Below are 13,666 nucleotides of genomic sequence, written 5' to 3'. Positions count from 1 at the left end.
TAGTTTACACCAAAGCATAGAGAATACAGGGTAAGAAGGCACATTTACTGCAACATTAGTCCCTGGGTTTTTGCATGGCTTAAATTCCCAATTACAAGTTTTTGCAATTACATGAGTGGCTCAGAAGTATACAGGATCCCACCAAAACCCTTACCTCTCTCTCCTTTTCCCGAAGTGCTTCCTGCTCTGCCTCTAACTGCTCCTTCAGCACTAGGGCAAAACTGCCATCTGCTGGTACTCTGTGCCTTGCTTCATCCAATTTAGACTGTAGGGCAGAGATCTGAATCAGGTTGTTGTACTGTTGCTGTTGCAATGCCTCTTTATCCTGCAAAATTTTTTTTAATGTACAAATTAATTGCTGTCAATATACATGCCCATCTAACCAGAACAATCCTGCCAAAATACTTCTTCATACCCGACGAACCCCAGTAGAAGAAAAGTACATAATCCCAGTGTTCTATAAAAAAAATAGGAATTCAAAACAATTGTATGTTTTTAGCTCACTTAAGTTTTTACCCCTTCATTTTTTAACCCGCGTTTAGTAACTTCTGAAAATTTAGCATTCAGTGATATATTATACTTCCTCAGCTACATAGCAGTTTATATATTCAATAACCTAAACATTTTGTTCTTGCAGTCATTTCCAAACTTATTATTATACCATATATTTATTTGCCAAGCTAAATTTAACAGGTGGATACTTAAATTAAGAGATGGAGAGTTTTGGGTAGATCAAAAACCTACTACAAATACATAATGTTAAGTCAGAATGTGAAGCACTGGCACTAACTTTCTGTCAGATCTGTGGCCTGTCAAGCTACCATAGTTTTACTTATTTATTTTAAAAACTTCTCCTTTGGTCCTCTTTCTCTCACAGTCCTTCTCAGGAGCTGGGTCAGTCCAAGGAGGAAAGCTTCACTTGGGAAGTCATCCAAACAGCAGGCATACATATCTGTACTTAATACAATAAAGGAAAGCAGGCCAAGAACTCTAAGGCAGTAACTGCCTCTGCTGCTCAAACCTTATTCTGCCCATAGCTCAGCACACATACCTTTAACAGAAGGGCTAATTTAGACTAATCATATGATTTGCCAAAAAATTATGTAAAATTTGGCCACCTTTTCTCTAATCAAAAAGACCTAAGACCCAGAGTACATGGATAGCAACACCTTAATGATCTTAAAATGAAAAAAGCATCAATTAAGAAATAAAAATTAAATTACAAAGTTAACGCTGTACCACAGTTTCAAAACAGCATGCCCAAGAACAGGTATTTAAAACAGTTAACATCCATACTAAATAGGCCATCCGATTTCCATGCACTAGCACCAGTCCCTGCTGCCTTTATAGCTAGCTCTGGGGCCTGTCCAGGAACACACAGCACATGAGAGGAAAGGAAATTATAGGGGAGACAGCCGGTTAGAGTACAAAGCTGTGCCATTCACACCTAATATCACTGGCAGGATAAAAAACCAAATGTAATAATTATGACAGCACCACCTGCACTTTTTTTGGTAGGAAAGCCCCTATTACAGAAATCATAGAATCATAGGATTGTTAAGGTTGGAAAAGATCATCGAGTCCAACCACTAACCTATCACTGCCAAGTCCACCACTAAACCATATCCTCAAGCACCACGTCTACCCTTCTTTTAAATACCTCCAGGGATGGAGACTCAACCACCTCCCTGGGCAGCCTGTTCCACTGTTTGACAGTCTTTTCAGTGAAGAAGTATTTTTGTTTGTCCTGAAAAGAAAAAATGCAAACTCATTCTGCCATCATGAGAAACCTATGATATTAACCAGCCTCTCAGGTGTCCTGCTGCTGTACCTGAAACAACAAAAGCCAATCAGCAGAACCTTTTTTTGTTTTATATCAACTTAAATTAAGACATTAACTGCACCGTTTTAAAACTCATCTTGATCACAGACAAAAAACCTCCAGTAACAATGTGCAAATCCATATTCCTGTATAACTGGGCTGCCTTACCTCAGACGTTCCTGCATTTACTAGACAGCAGAGCTGTAAGTATGCTGTAGCTCATGATGTCAGCATGGCTTTGCACCCAAGAGTTAAGTTTCTCCTAGCATCCTCCAGTTGCTAAGTTCTGAGGTTGCTACAGTGACCCAGCAAAAACAAGTGGCAACCCAGGCAAAGATCAGAGCTTTATGTAGCGCACCTTCACTGTAAAACCTTCTTCTGGATGCCCACACAGATGTAGTCTAATGTGACATCTTCTTTCACTGATACCAAAATCCACAGGACAGCAGACTCCCTAAATGAGCCCAATTTTCAAGACCTCAAGCCAAAGGATGAGCAATCCTCTCAGCACAGTCCTAACCAGAAGCATCAATGCTACAAGTCAACAACCTGAACAACTGAAACGAATTAGACCAGGAAAAAATAAAGACCTGCTCCATTCACATGACAGCAGGATAAATGGATCTGCCAGCTGTGAGGTCAGTCAGTATTCTTCACAAAAAGATACCATTCTATTTTCAAAATTACTGTTTCCAGATCTATTTCTTATTAACGCTAGTCTCCATTACCTGTAATACCTACATTTTTCATATGTTCTAATTTGGGGACAATAAAAATCTGTAATTGCCATTCCCATCAAGTGTATTTTACAGAAAGTTTTCATGACATGCAACCATTCTTAGAGCTCCGTTGGCACTTATTTACTGCACAAAATTGCTTTAAGACAAGTTATTACAATGCCTACAGTTGGTAAATTGGATGGTATAACCTTGTTTAAAGCTGATGAGTTCATTTCTTGGGAAAAAAAAAAAAAAACACACCAGAAAAAAAAAAGGTCTGAATTTGGATATTTAGGACTTAAGAATTACCAATTTCCTGTGATATTAAGGCAGCTAAAAGAATATTTTGAATTAGCATGGATAAAGAAAGCCTGTTTAACAGAAAGCTAAGTTTTCAGAGACAAGAACAACTTGCCATAAACAGTATCACAGTCTCCATCCACTCCAAGGCAAGCTAGACAGAAAGCTAATGGACACAACTTTTATACGTTTGGATAAAAACACAGCATAGCTTAAGCTGGGACGGGTCTCTAGAGCTCTCTGGTCCAACCTCTGACTCAAACCTGGCTCTGCTCAGGGCCTTGGCCAGCCAAATTCTGAACCTCTCCAAGTCAGAGACACACTGCCACTCTGATCCCCTTTTTCAATATTTGGCTGCCCCCAGTATGACCGTTTCCCTCTGCCATTTAATTGCTATTTCCCTTGTTGCATCCTTTCATATTCCGTGGTTGTAGGCAACAATAAGATCTCCACAACAGTAAAACAAACCCTGTTCTCTCAACCTCCCCTCAAAAATCGTTTGCTCCAGTCCCCAACCATCTTGATGGTCCTCTGCTAGACTTGTTCCAGTATGCCAGTGTCTTTCTTGTACATGGAAGTCTAAAACCAAGCAGTTCTCCAGATGTAGTCTCACAAGTACCAAAGAGATAGGAATAATAGCACCTAATAAACTAAGACTGGCTAGTCTACATCATGTTAGCCGAAACTAAAACAAAAAACCACTTTGTTAGTTTTTTTTTAAATGAAAAATAATGGAAGTAAATATTTACATAATTAGCAATTAAACTAATAAATTTAGTTTAGATCATGTCATTCTCAAATCTTCAAACTTGACAGACACACCAACAATACTTAACCAAGGAAAACTGCTGGGAGGAAACGGAAACATTTAGTTTAAGAAAGTAGAAAAGGTTACTCAGATGTTTGGTAAAAGACAAATACTTTTGCTAAATGGAATATAATGCTTAACTTTAAGCTATGATTCAATCTGCAGTAGCAGCAAAGCACTCAAAGTTTCAGAGTATAGCAAACAGATCTGGCTCCAAAGGCACATAGCAAGAAGAGCTACCAATTAACATAGTATGATTTTAAACAGTTGTTTATTGAAGACCCATGATGTTTAGTATTCTGTAACACCATCTTCTCAGGAAATTCCAGAGAAGCAAAACATGACAACTGTCAAAAAACAGCCTCTATAGGTAGTAGGCTTATAATTCGTAAACCCAGAGTTTGTTTAAAACTGTGGCTGCGATACCTGCCATTAATACAACGGTTTAACTCACCACTAGGTGCCAGGCATAGCCTCAAACAACACTGTAACACAGTCATTGATTACACTGTCTGCATAATGCCACTCCCATTTAAATAAGTATTTAAAAATTACTTGTTTTAATTCTGTTTCCGCTTTCTTCATCTTTTGCAGTTGTTGTTCCAAGTAGCGTACAGTCTTTGATACTTCCATACCGCTGTGCTCCAGTTCTTGTATCTGTGCCACCAGTTTTTCTATCTCTTTATCACGAGCTGTAATTTCTTGGTGTTTCTGCTCCTTTTCTAATAACAGCTTATTGTAATCGTCCATCTTCTCTTTTACTTCTGCTTGCAAAGATTCTACCTATACAGAAATCACACTATACAGAAGTACAGATAAACTTCCAATTGGAAGTAAGAGTAATTTCATGGCAAAGCAGGTGGAGTTTTACTAAGGACTAAACTGTGTTAAAATCCCAGATGAAAGTAAAACCAGGTGTGGACAGAAAGGATGAACAAGTAACTTTCTGAAATCTTGTCTTCCAAATGCAACAGCTCTTAAATACACATTTGTATACTCTCTCTTAATATTTTCAGCATTCTAGTGAAGTGCTGGATTAAGGCAAACTCTCAAGGCCCAGTGGTCATCAAAAGGGGCCTTGTGGTATGTGGGGTTTTTTTGTGATTAAAAAACCCAATCTTACATGAATTGTTACTAATAACATTAGATGTAGTTCTGTAACCTCAGAACCCTCTTCCATTACTTCAAGGAATTCCAGTTTAAAGGAAGATACCAAGAACTGAAAGATAAATACACAATGTAACATACTCAATACCTACAAATCAGAGAGTCAACACAGAACAGGATACTCTTTTTCCAAAAATCACTTATATATGAAGAGGATAAGTATTTTGCATTTGAGCTCAGTGAGATATAATCATGCACAAAGCTGCAGAAAAACAGTCACTCGTTCATCCCAGTAATTAATGTGAAGGCAAGGCTAGGAGCTTTGGAAGGTACGGATGCAGGAGAGAACCAAGTCTGGCAAATAGACTACACTGGAAGTGATAAAGTCATTAAGCACATGGAAAACAAGCGCAAATAGGAAAGCAGTGAGAAGCCTTCTAAAATAATGTGGTCAATACCAATGAGAAAGGAAGATGAGATTTTACAAAGTAAATGCTTTGTTCATCAATTGGTGTCTGAATTTATGCAAATTCCACTTCAATATTGTAAAATAAAAATTCTTTGTATTAATATAAATTTACATCTTCGAAGTATTGCACATATATCACTAAAGCAGAAAAACACCCTCTAGTAAAATACGGAAGAACAGAGTTAATTTAGTCAAATTAATAAGCATGGACAGCATCACAGACTAGTTAAGAATACCAGAAGTGATGAACATTACATTTTCAACGGCTTACAGGCAAATATTATGTATATATCTTATTCGCTTCTCATCAGCAATTAATTAACTGTTAAGCATAACACAGGCCTTACAGTAAAGCTTCTTGGTATAGAAAAATCTTTTAGAAGTCATACTTTCTAATGCTATAAAATTTTGGCATCAGAATCCCAGACACTATGACACTTTACACATTAAAAGTGTGTTTTTTAACACCAGGTTGCTTGAAAGCTAGTGCTGCAATTCTGTAGATAAGGAGACACCTTCACAGCCTTCACCCTCATGGCATACTTTCACGTGGTAGCTCCCAATACCAGCCAGCACTCTTTTCACAAAATAATCCCACTCATATATACCTTGAGCCTAGAGAACAGCAGAAAGAACAACTATGAACTTGTTATAACTCCTACATGCAGAAATAAGAAGTGCAAGGGAACTGAATTGTTTCAGAGTGAGTTAAGCAATTGCCAACATTTCAGCTGTATTAAAACAACTGTACCAACAAATCTTGTTGGCACAGATTGTGTGCATCCCTCACCCTACCCACAAATGTCACTTGCTGAGTTACCTTCCTTGTATGCCTTTCTCCAATTAAGTTTTAATCCTTTCTGAGAGGTTGCAAAGTTACAGCAGCTGTCTTCATTTTTTCAGACATTCCTCTTTACTAAGCCACAAGGACATCAGTAAATAGTAACTGTTATCCATCTAACATCTTGGATAGAAAGCAAGCTGTGGAGAGTTTGACATATTTTGAATAACCTGACGTATATCCTTTATGATTCTGTATGCCCAAGACTTAGGGAAAGACGGCCACAGGGGTATACTTTCTGGGTACAAACAAATCTTCAACAAGACACATGGCCTTCAAAACAAAAATCTTTGCCATTATTTTTCTGATCTTTGCCACAGCTTAACTAACACGTAGGCTATATGAGTGGTGTACTCAGAAAATCTTAATGCCAGATAATATTGTTCATGCAAATGAGAAGCCAAGACTGATGCAGAATGATATGCAATCGCTCTACTTCTTAAGAGGCCTAATGAGGTCCTATCAGAGGTTACAGAAGGCAAGTGACAATCAGCTGCACAGAAAATTCACTCTATCAAAGATTCAGTTGCTCCCACGAGATTTGTTTCTCTGACACTGATATACACAATTTCATAAACTATACATAAATGAATAGATGGAAATGAAATTAAGTAGTATACACTTTGAAGTTAAGAGCAGGGCCACAAACAAAAGCTGAAGGCTAAGGCGCAGCGTATCATCATAATTCCATTATTTTTGTTTCATACTCCAAACCTCAACTTCTCCTTTCATGCCAAAAATCTCTTTTACAGTAAGTAACTGCCCGAAATACATCTGAGCAATAAGCCAGGAGAATGTAGCACTTCAGTACAGGAAATTAAACTGAAAGCAGTTCCTCACTCCCTGCAAGATTTCTGCCACCCTAGAACAGGTATCCTTATCTCCAAGTCAAGCCGAAGCAGACTTGACATATCAAGAACAGGAAAAAAGCCAAAGCAGATCTAATTAATAGAAGGGATTGAAAGGAAAAGAAAGAAAGGTTAAAGAGATGTTCATGCTGTTTTACATACCTGTAGAATCAATTCATAGTTCTGTATAATGTTCATTTAGATGGGAGGGGGGAGGGGGGAAAGGCAAAAGTTAATCTCTGAAACCAAGCATCATACAAATGAACATGTAAAAAAAAGGACTGATTTATAAACTTCAGTAACACAAGGCATGCAGACAAAGAATATATCTTATTACAGCTGGTTTATCTGTGAAAGTGTAACATGTTTAGAATCCAGAAGTTGTCCCTCAAGTGTGCTCTGTAGAGCAGGATGTCTGCATTTTTGTCCTCTTCAGTTAAACCAGACTCATAGGCTGTGAAACTACTGTAATACACATACAACATTTCTTTCCTTCTCCATAAGAAATAGTGCAAATATGCTCTCACTGCCTAGATATAGTCCAGTCAGCTGGGGGAAAATCTGCTCTCTGGGTGACAGAGAAAAAAAAAAAAAAAAAAGGTCTTTCAAGACCCAGACCCCCAAGACAATACAGCTTTTGGTATTTAATTGTAGTAAACAAATTTCTTTGGTCACTAAGTGTGATTTTACTCACCCTATATTCTCTGGGTTCTCCTGAAGTCTGTGATTTTGCTGAAAGTTTTAACTGTTCTTCCAGTTTCTGAATTTCCTGCTGAAAATCATCACGTTCATGTTCCCTTTCTATAGCTTGTTCCTGTAAACCCAGCCAGAGATAATGAAAATCTTTTTAAAGAAACTTTGCATTTCATGAAAATATTGAGTACAAGAAAAAACTGGGGTTTGTTTCTGTGGTGAAAAAACTATGCTTACTTAAATTAACACCTTTTAGGAGTACTGAAAGCACAGCTAAAATCACAAGAAAAGAAAAAAATTGGTTTTGAGTCCAATGTACAAACTACAATTAGCAATTAATAAAAGGAAAATAATTATCTTATAACAGTACAGAAAGGTAGTCTTTTAATTCTCCTTTTTTCTTTTACCAGACTAGAATATCAAAGTCTTAATTTCAAACAAAACAGAAAGTATCCCATTTTAGGAACCGCCTTCCAAGTCCCAGGCATAAACTAGGAGGAGTATTTATCACCTCCAAAACCATGGAAATGTGGTACCAAGCTTGCTTACATCCATAAATTGCCGCTGGTTTTTAAGCTGTTTTTCAAGAACTTGAATTTGCTGTTTTAGTTCAGCAACCTCCAATAGCTGTGTAGCCAGGTCTTGATTACTATGCAGCTGTTCCTCCAGTTCCACCTCCAAAACTTTCATTTGAGAGCATAAGTTAGAATGGTTCTTTTCTGCCTGACACTGAAGCTCTAATTTCTCCTTTGCTAAAAATTCTACTTCCTTGAGTAGACCTGAACAAGAACACAAAAATAACAACAAAGTTTTCAGTGCAGGGTACAAAAATCAAATTGAGTTTAAGATGAGATTAAATTCAGGTACTTTGGACAGCATCAAAACCAAAGAAAAATCTCCTGAGATGGTCAGTAAGAGACAAAAGGAAATGTGATGATACTTGGCATTGCACCTCTGAAAGCCACCTCTGTTAAGACTACTGTATGATGTAGTAATGGAAGACATGGGCATCTGTTCTCAATCCCAAAGTAAATCTTGCTTGGAGATATTCTGGACACATAGAAAGCTTTCACCTTCACCCCGGAGACCTCACAAGTCCAGAGAGACCCATCCTACCTGACCAGGAGTCCTTCAAATTCCCTCCTTAGATCCTTGCCCTGTCAACCCCTGTTCCACACTCCTCCTAGCCCAGAGGCTCTTTTTCCAAACCACACCAGATCCTCAATCCTCCAAATTCACTGCATTTCAGATGTGCTCCATCCCTGAGTTTAAGCCCCATACCCCAGTTTCAGCCACCTGGTCTCTCATACCCATCCTTCCAACTGGCCCATCCTTCACTGTTCTATCCTAAATTCTTGCCACCCCTTCCATCCCAACTTCCCACCCTACTTCAAAATCTCTTCCCAACCAAGCCATAAGATACTGAGTAGTCAGTTTCCTCCAAATCATCATGCGAGATCCCCCTTAGACCTCCAACACCCAGTCTGAGGTCAGCCTCTCAATTACTCCTCTGCCTTGTGCCATGCTGGATATGGCTGCTAGCATCTACACTGTTGCATTAGCACCTCGTCCATCTTTTCAGTGGCCACCGGTACCCAGCCCTACCCTGAAGCTAGCTACTATGAGAAAGCAAAGTTATTATTTTTCTCTGAACCTGCGAGGGAATTAAAACCCAGTGAAAACTCACACTTCCAGAAAATCAGTCCAGTTCTGAGGCTACAAAGGGAAGAAACACCTGGAAAAGAGATACACATATTTGCCCAATACAGACTGCAAATGAAGTACCATAGCTATGGAAATGTACATAGCTCAAGATTATTTAAGTTCTCAAGAGCTAATTCATACCTACAAACTGCATTTTCAATCCATTGGATGCACTGAATACACTGTTTAGGAGACCCACACTGAGATTCTACTGTGAATGCACTTAGAGCAAAACTATTTTAATGTGAGTTTAGCTATAAAGGAACCCAAACATGAAAACAGAAGTCTGGGTATTTAGTATTTAAAACAAAGTCCTGCAAGAGCTCATCATTTTACTTTTCAAATGTTCTATTATTCATGTTAAATGTTTTCAGTCACAGAGAAAAAGGTAAGCCTGTAATTCTAACACGGACCTTAACCGGTCATCCAGGCCAGTTCCCAAAATGGGACAATTGCCTTTTCCAAGCATGATCAACTCAACCCACGTGATCACTGATCTAACATTTTTTTTAAGTTGCTGTTACAAACCTTTGAAAACAAAAGTGATCCCACAGCCTCCTTACAACATCTTTTCTAGTGCTTTGCTATTCATGGGTATTTAAGTTTCTAGGAATTTTAAAATAAGCCAAGACAGATGAACATTTCTATGTTCATACTTCAGAGGATAAACGTGTCACAAGCTTGAAATGATACAAGAGTATTTACATTAAATGTCACTGCAGTAAGGATGATGGAACAGAGCATGCAGGGACTGTGAAGTCTCTGTCTCTGGAAATTAAAGAGGCTGGACAAAGAGAAACAATTAAGTAGATTCTATTTTGAGACAAAAATATGGCCTAAATGGGCTCTTGAGGTCCACAGCAAACCTATGATTCCATGATTTCATCTCCCTGGTCTCTTACTGTAACAACTATAATATTGTCTTAATGCAGAAAAAGTAAAATATGCAAGATAAAACTAAGAGGTTAATTGAGCAAAAGAAAACTTAGCAGCTATGTAACCGTACCAGGTTCTTTAACCATTTGGCAGATTTGCTAAGCACCCATGGTAGCTTTTGAAACCAACTGAACTGGACACAAAATTGCTTATCAGTCACTTGAATTCTTCAAGATGCATAGCATACATTGCCAATGTGAGAGCACAACACACACCAGCTGAAGGAAAGAAAACCAAACTTTTCGTTTTGCAGTCTCTCTAGTCAATATGTTAAGACCCCTGCCCTCCCATACACAGGGGTACACTGGCACGGGGCTTCTCCTGCTATTTTAAGTTTGCTATTGGTTGATAAATACAAATCACAGGATTAATAAAGGAATTTGAGGAACTGCTGAAGATATATACACATGGACTACATATCTCCAAAAGCTCTAGTCCTGATAAGTAATTTCTGCCACAACTACATTCCTCTCCAAGCAGTAATTTTGCAAACTCACAATTACCAAGCGTGGAATCTCAGATGCCTACATAATAACCACCACCATGCAATTGCTGTGCCATGCTCCCTGCTTTTTCTAGCACAGTGCTAAATAACCACATGAACTAAGCTTCAAGTTTCCTAATCAAATGTTCATTGATTTGTGATTGCAACTCAGGCTCTGGCAGAATGCATGCAGGTAAAGAGTCTCTCCCAGAGCAATTTCTCTCACAACCCACTTAGAGCCGTAATGGCCTCCTGCCATCATGAGATGCAACACAGTGAGTTAACCACAGTTGAAACACACAGTCCAGAAGAAAGCCAATGACAATCTGAATTCCATTAGGAGACTGAATCCCAGTCATAGCTACACACCAGAGAATATCTTTTACCAGGTCCTGTGTTTTCACCAAGCAGGAGATGGGAATAAAATAACACTCAACTGTATTTGCTTATACATTGTGCATAGAGGAGGGCAAGGTATAGTGTGTACAGATATACATGCTCCCACAGGAAGGGCATGTGTGTAGACTGACCCCCTGAGAAAAGAACCGATGCATTTGTGAAAACAAACACAAGAATCTTTCCTTCTACATCCTAAAAAACATGGTCATTAACAGGTTGATGGCTTGTTTTCAGCTTAAAAAAGGAACACTATTGCTTTCTGAGGAACAAAACACTGATTAGATAAAAACAAAATAAACAGTCAGTCACCTCCTCAGAAAGAAATGCAAGTTAATGGAAAAAAGTAATAAGGCTAACAGATTATACGTGGAATCGAAAACACTTCCTAGAAAGCAGGTATCAAAGACTGGCAATCTCTGTAGGTATATTCTGTTTGAGCAATTTTTAATATTTTTTTTTAAGCATACATTCCCAAGTGTATAAATATAATTTCAAGCAACAGGAATAGATCATTAGATCACAGATTTGTTTCTTTGTAGGGACAAACCTGCTATTTATTAATGCCAGTTCAAATCATGCAATTCCACTTTGGTAATGCCCCGGCACACTCCTCCCTGCTCCCAAGACCATCATTAGCAAATGCCAAGCTCCATTCTAAGTACAGTTTATTAGCAAGGCCATTCTAACCCATATTAGTACTCCACATCAAATAGGGAAGAGGCATCAGCTTTTCAAGGAGTAAGCCATATCAATCAACTCCAAACAATATTATTTTTATTTATCATATTTTCCACATACTACAAACAATTCCAAACCAGAGGAAGACTACTAGGATGGCTGGGGTGGGGGAAAGGGGATGAATTTTAGGACTCAGCACTTGCAGCAAACGGAACTGTTCAAGTTCTAATGAGCTGTTGGCGAGATCTGGGCTGTAGCAACCGGGAGAACATCAATCCCCAAATACATCCTAACCAGCTAGGTTAGACGTTCCCTGTTTCTAAGCAGGCAGCAGCAAATTTCAGGACAGTGCGGTGGTTACCAAAAATATGCTAAACAAACATAGTGTTTGAGGGAGATCTGAATGAACAGAAGGAATAAAGATATAGTAATGGGCAAGACAGCCCAGTGCAGCTTTTTAACTCTAACTGGAATTTACCTAGATAATTCTTTTTATTCACCTGAGGGACTTGGTTTACCCAGCTCACACCCTTTGGAGGAAAAGAAGTAGTCTAGAAACAAAAGACAGTGATATGCAAGAGAACATACCTACGAATATATATGTGTGTATAAATAAAATTAATCTAAAAACGTGATAAGAGAATTATGTTTTGAGAACCACAGAACATACTAATGGCAGCTATGAATTGATCAGACCAAAATGTTTGCGTCTTAGGAGTTAAGTATGCACACTTTAGTTGAGGGAATGGGGTGGGAAGATGCCTCTTTCAGTTGGGCACCTACAAATTTTACTTCACCATTAGACTTCCATAGTCAGTGTAAAACTGTATGGAACCTTCTTTCTTGTTTTCGGTTTCATCTTTCCTCCCTTAACTAGCCTTCCCTACCATTCTGCTCTCCCCTTCTTTTTTCTGATCTACCTATTTGTTCAATTACATTTCACCAGTCTTCCTTAGACTTCCTTCATTCTTGCTGGGGTTTTTTAGCTCTCCATTTTATATCACTTGAAATATTTTTTCCCCTCCTTTAAATTAATTTAATCATTTTAACAACCTTCCGTGTATCATCAGAAGCTCAGAGCAAGCTTACGACCCACTCCATCCCCTCAAAAGAAAAAGGAAGCTGCCAAATACAAACATAATGGCACAATGTACTTAAAGCCTAACAGCAGCAAAACATTTTTCTTCCTTTAAATATTGATTAGTGAACTCAAAATTCTTAGTTTTAGTTTTTTTCTGATGCATCACAGAAGTTGTAACATTTTTTTGCCAAGATATTGATAATCTCAGTAATTTCTCGGGCCTATTTATGAAGTACTATTCCTCTTTGTTAAAAAAAAAATCAAAACTATCAATTCATTCAGTCAGTGTTACAATAAAACAAACCAGAGAAAACCCACACTCATCATTACAAACCTGAACCTTCTTTTTGTGCTACATTAGGAATAGCTGTTCCTAGAAATCAAAACAAAGACGTGTACAAGGCAAGAATGGGACACTGTGATTCATTCCATCTTCTAAAACACTAAAAATTCATATGTAATACAGATAGTGCCTACCTTTTATTTGGAAAAAAATGCACTTCATCTTTACCATGACATATGTCGATCCATGCCTGTAATTGGACTAGAGCTACTATAGAAATACTTTTACATTATAACCATGCAAATTTGTTGCAACATTATTAGTCATTTATGTACTAAGACAAATCAATATTCTCTTTTCGTAATTTTCCCCAGAGATGGAATAATTAATGCCTCACCCTGTCCTTTTAGTTCCTGCCTGGGGATTCAAAGCAGGATTCAGCCCAGCAGGACTCACTGGCACAGGCTTACAGACTCTCTAATCTGTCTTACATT

At 38.2% G+C, this 13,666-nt stretch overlaps 1 protein-coding gene across 8 annotated transcripts in view; it reads right to left on the bottom strand.

The window, feature by feature from the left end:
* The window catches only part of PCNT (pericentrin), a 114,275-nt gene that overhangs the window by 48,124 nt on the left and 52,485 nt on the right, over positions 1 to 13,666 (bottom strand). For 7 of the 8 annotated variants that reach the window (XM_064452240.1, XM_064452241.1, XM_064452242.1 and 4 more), the window contains 5 exons: positions 8,157 to 8,386; positions 7,609 to 7,728; positions 7,077 to 7,097; positions 4,205 to 4,432; positions 155 to 325 (listed from right to left, as the gene is read on the bottom strand). In XM_064452240.1, the coding sequence (XP_064308310.1) occupies positions 155 to 325; positions 4,205 to 4,432; positions 7,077 to 7,097; positions 7,609 to 7,728; positions 8,157 to 8,386 (770 nt within the window). The remainder of the gene's footprint in view (positions 1 to 154; positions 326 to 4,204; positions 4,433 to 7,076; positions 7,098 to 7,608; positions 7,729 to 8,156; positions 8,387 to 13,666) is intronic. The other variant, XM_064452247.1, reaches the window with a different exon arrangement.

The sequence above is a fragment of the Phalacrocorax carbo genome, chromosome 5, assembly GCF_963921805.1.
Source record: "Phalacrocorax carbo chromosome 5, bPhaCar2.1, whole genome shotgun sequence".
In the NCBI taxonomy this organism is placed as follows: domain Eukaryota; kingdom Metazoa; phylum Chordata; class Aves; order Suliformes; family Phalacrocoracidae; genus Phalacrocorax; species Phalacrocorax carbo.
The sequence above is the reverse complement of the archived record's forward strand: the minus strand, read 5'-3'. Positions and strand labels throughout refer to the sequence as shown.